The sequence below is a fragment of the Empidonax traillii genome, unplaced genomic scaffold, assembly GCF_003031625.1.
Source record: "Empidonax traillii isolate 1590-97213 ecotype Southwest subspecies unplaced genomic scaffold, ASM303162v1 scaffold4022:size10322, whole genome shotgun sequence".
In the NCBI taxonomy this organism is placed as follows: Eukaryota; Metazoa; Chordata; class Aves; order Passeriformes; family Tyrannidae; genus Empidonax; species Empidonax traillii.
In genome coordinates this window covers 6,128-10,322 of record NW_020959215.1, presented here as the reverse complement: position 1 = coordinate 10,322, position 4,195 = coordinate 6,128, and the positions used below count along the sequence as shown (strand labels likewise).

At 67.7% G+C, this 4,195-nt stretch overlaps 1 protein-coding gene across 1 annotated transcript; it reads right to left on the bottom strand.

Annotated features, from left to right (window-relative positions):
• Positions 1–26: 26 nt before the first annotated feature.
• Positions 27–3,823, bottom strand: LOC114072798 (tripartite motif-containing protein 3-like; the record flags this gene model as incomplete). Its single annotated transcript, XM_027910642.1, has 7 exons — positions 3,435–3,823; positions 2,920–3,080; positions 2,372–2,552; positions 1,264–1,987; positions 863–966; positions 306–473; positions 27–216 (listed from the first exon to the last, which is right to left on the bottom strand). Coding segments are annotated over exons 1-7 (1,639 nt in total), but the record flags the coding sequence as incomplete, so codon positions are not given.
• Positions 3,824–4,195: the final 372 nt, after the last annotated feature.

Below are 4,195 nucleotides of genomic sequence, written 5' to 3'. Positions count from 1 at the left end.
GGTCCCTGGGGAGCCCAAGGCCCTGCAGCCAGGGGCCCGGGGGGTACCTGCGAACTGGCGCTCGGCAGTGCCGCGGGAGCCGAAACGCGCCACCAGCTTCCCGTTGGGCTGGAAGATGAAGACGCAGCACGCCTTGTTGTCCACCACGATGATGTGCCCGTTGCGGTCCACGGCGACGCCCTTGGGGCCCATCAGCCGCCCCGCACCCAGCTTCGTCTGGGGGAGGCAGGGGGTCAGGCTGGGCAGTGCTGTGGACACACAGCCCCACAGACCCCCCCCAGACCCCCTGCTTCCTTTTCCCTCACCTTGAACTTGCCCTCAGGTGAGAACACGCTGACCCAGCGGTTGTCGTAGTCGGCCACGATGATGTCACCATTGGTGTCCACAGAGACCCCGGTGGGGCGTTGGAGCTGCCCCGGGGAGCGCCCCCGCACCCCGAAACGCAGCCGAAACTGCCCCTCGTTACTGAAGACCTGGGGGAGCAGCAGGGCCGGGGGGGTCAGGGGGAGCACCCCCACACCCCAAAACACAGCCAGAACTTCCCCTCATTACTGAACACCTAGGGGGGCAGCAGGGTCAGGGGTGTCCCAGGAGAGTCAGTGGGTGTCCTGGGGGAGTTTGTGGGTCTAGGTGGGCCTGTACCTGCACACATTGGTTATTGCTGATGGGGCCAGTGGGGTCATGGGGATCCAGGGGTACCCAGGAGGGTGTTGGGGGAGGTCAGTGGGGACCCCAGGGGTCCACGTCTGCATGCATTGGTTGCTGCTGTTGGAGTCAGAGGGGCAGGGGGGGATTCAGCAGGGGTCAGTAGAGTGTCAGTGGGGGTCCCAAGGAAGTCTGGGAGTCCCAGGGGGGTCCGTACCTGCACGCACTGGTTGTTGCTGTCAGCCACGACGATACGACCGGCGCTGGACGTGGAGATCCCCTGCAGGTTTGTGAACTCGCCCTTCTCCCGGCCGCGGCTACCTGAGAGCACCGGTCAGGGGGGCACAGGGGGCCCCAGGAGACCACTCACCATCCCAGTGAACCCCTGCCACCTCTGGGGCCCTCCACCACACTAGGGACTCCCCCAAGGGAGCCTGGGGGAGCCCTGAGGAGTCCCTGCTGCTGTAGGGAGCCCTACCACCCTAGGGAGTCCCCTTTGTCCTGGGGAGCCCCGAGAAGGTTCTCCTGCTGTGGGGAGCCCTGAGGAGCTCCCCACCACCCTGATGAGCCCCCCCCACCCTGGTGAGCACCAAGGTCCCCCCCAAGCCACCCGCTCACCGACACGGAAGATGAGCTCGTCCTCGATGGGGTTCTCCTTGCGCTTGGCGCTGCCGTACATGCTGGCAGGGCGGCGCAGGGCTTTCTGCCGCACGTGCCCCCCGCCGGGGGACTTGACGCGGCGCTTGGCCTCCTCGGGGGACGGGGGCACGTCGCCGGGGCGCAGGGCGCGGGCGCGGAAGGGGGAGCCGCGCACGGGCTGCCCGTACAGCAGGATGGACAGCACGAAGTCACCCTCGGCGCGAGGCGTGTACACCAGCTCGTAGGTGCCGTTGCGGTTGTCCTGCACCTCGGCCTCGGCCGCGGCGCCGTCGGGGCCCGTCACGGCGAAGCGCAGGCGGGCGCCGCCGCTGCGCACCAGCGCCCCGTCCTTGTCCTTGGTGGTGACGCTGAGCGAGCAGGGCTGGCCCACCACGGCCTGGCGCAGCCCCTCGCCCGTGGCCACCGTGGTGTGCGCCGTGGCGCTGGTGGTCAGCAGCGAGCCCAGGTTCTGGATGGAGCGGCGCAGCCCCTCGGGCTCGGCGCGGAACTCGAGCTGCGCGTTCTCGTGAGGGTGCTCGGGGAAGGGCCGCGCCGCCAGCTCCCGCAGCCGCTCGCCCATCTGCTTCTGCACCAGCAGCACCTCTGTGGCCGAGCCGTGGTGCAGCGCCTGCTCTGTGAACGCACAGCTGCTCAGGATGCTCTCCTGGCCCTGCCGCAGCACCTCCAGCTGCGCCTCCAGCACCTGGGGGGGAACAGCATCTGTGATAGCAGGTGGGACCCACACCCAGCACCCACACCTGCATCGCTGTCTGCACCCCAGCCCTGGCCCGGCCACAGCACCTCCAGCTGCACCTCCAGCGCCTCTGGACATGGCACAGCTCTGTAACATTGGGGCAGGACCACCACACCCAGTACCCCCAATCAATGCCCCTCCTGCATCCCCCACCTGCACCTGCACCCCAGCTGTGGCCACGAGCCCAGCTCTGGTGCTGCACTGGGACCCCAACTGCCGCACTGGTGGTTCCACCGGCACTGGGGCACGGCTGGGGCATGCACACCCTCCCAGGAAGGGCTGGCAAGGGGTGCAGAAGCACAGAGGAGGGGCACATGGGGACAGGTGCATTACCTGCTGCTTGGCAGCACAGGTGGCTTCCAGGTCGCGCAGCAGCACCTCCCGTCGCTGCCGCAGAGCTGCCTCCAGCTCCTCGAAGCTGCTCCCAATCTCAGCCTCGGCCTCGGCACGGCGCTGCCCCAGCTGCCGGCTGATCTCGGCCACCAGCCCCACAGCTGCTGCAAGCTGAGGGAGCCTGGGGGGACAAGGGGAGCCCCTGAATGCCTCCAGACCTCCAACTCCCTCTTCCAGCACCCCTAGCCCCACAGTGCTTCCCCAGCTGATCTCAGCTACCAGCCTCACTGCCGCTGCCAGCTCTGGGAGCCTGGGAGAATATGGGGACCTCCTGAACCCCCAAAGACCTCCACAGCACTCCCAGCAACCATCAGCTAGCTGCAGGAGGTTGCAGGACTAGGATGGTAGGGGACCCCAGACCCCCCTGGACCAGCCCCAGTCCCTTACAGCCTTCCTCCCCCCAGTACCATGTGTGGTGACACCGAGCTGGTACTGCAGCCTGAGGGAGCGGGGCCGTGGGATCCCCATGCACTCCCCAGTCCCCATACCTGGCACGCACAGCATCGAGCTGGTGCTGCAGGGCCGCCTTGTGCTGCTCCAGCACATCCCGCAGTGGCACCGTGTGGTGGTCCCGGTGCTCCCGCCGCTCCCCCTCCGTGCACTCCCGGCACATCGCTGTCTCGCAGGTCTCACAGTAGAACTCCATCACCTGCCACACCTGTGCTCGTCAGCTGCCCCCCGCCCCAGCCCATGGGGCCTTGAGGCCCCCTGAACCCCCTCCTGAGCCCACACAGCTCCCACAGTGTCCCCCAGACTCCCTGGACCACTGTAGCCCCCCCATGCCCACCCTGGACTCCCCCTCCAAGGCCTGCAGCCCCCCAGACCTCTTTGACCCCCACAGATCCCCACAGCCCCTCCCGTTACCCACAGGCCCCCCAGCCCTCCCCAGATCCCACACCCCCTGAGCCCCTCCAGCTCCTGCAGACCTCCAGTCCCCCCTGCACCCTCAAGCCCTCGAGCCCATATAGCCCATTGCAGGCCCCTCAGCCCCCCCAGACCCCACCTTTCCCTCGTGGTTGGGGCAGCAGAGGGGCTGCCCGGTGGCGGCGCCCAAGGGGGGCAGGGGCGCAGGGGGGGCCCCACGGGGGTCGGGGTCCCGCTGCAGCACCTCCATCAGGTTGGTGATGAAGAAGTTGTTGGGCAGTGCTGGGACCCCCCGCTCGGGCAGGATCGAGGTCTGGCGGCACACAGGGCACGACAGGGACAGGCTCTGGGCCGGGATGTAGTTCTGCAGGCACCTGGGGTCACAGGGGCCATGGGGGTCACAGGGGCCGTGGGGTCACAGGGGTCAGGGGGCACAGAGAGCACAACAAGGACAGGCTCTGGGCCTGGAGATAGTTCTGCAGGAGCCTGGGGTCACAAGGGGTAACAGGGGGCAGGGCAGGGGTAACCCAGGGCTGGACAGGGATAGGCTCTGGGTCAGGACATGGAGGGGGCAGGGACAGGAATGGGGTTTGTAGGGGTACATGGGGGAAAACAGGGTGACAGAAGGGGGGGACAGATGGAGGGACAGCAGGATGGGGATGGAGCGGTGGGATCTGCTGGGGATGGGAGTGGGGGCAGAACAAGGGAACAGAGGGACAGATGGATGGACAGGGAGACAGAGAGATGGATGGTGGAGGTGAATGGGGGACAGAAGGGGGGACAGGGACTGTGGGACAGGGGCAGAGCCATGGGGTTGGGGATGGGCAGACAGACAGGGGGTCAGGATGTGGAACAGGGGCACAGGGACAGAGCTAGGGACAGGCAGTGGCAGGGGGACAG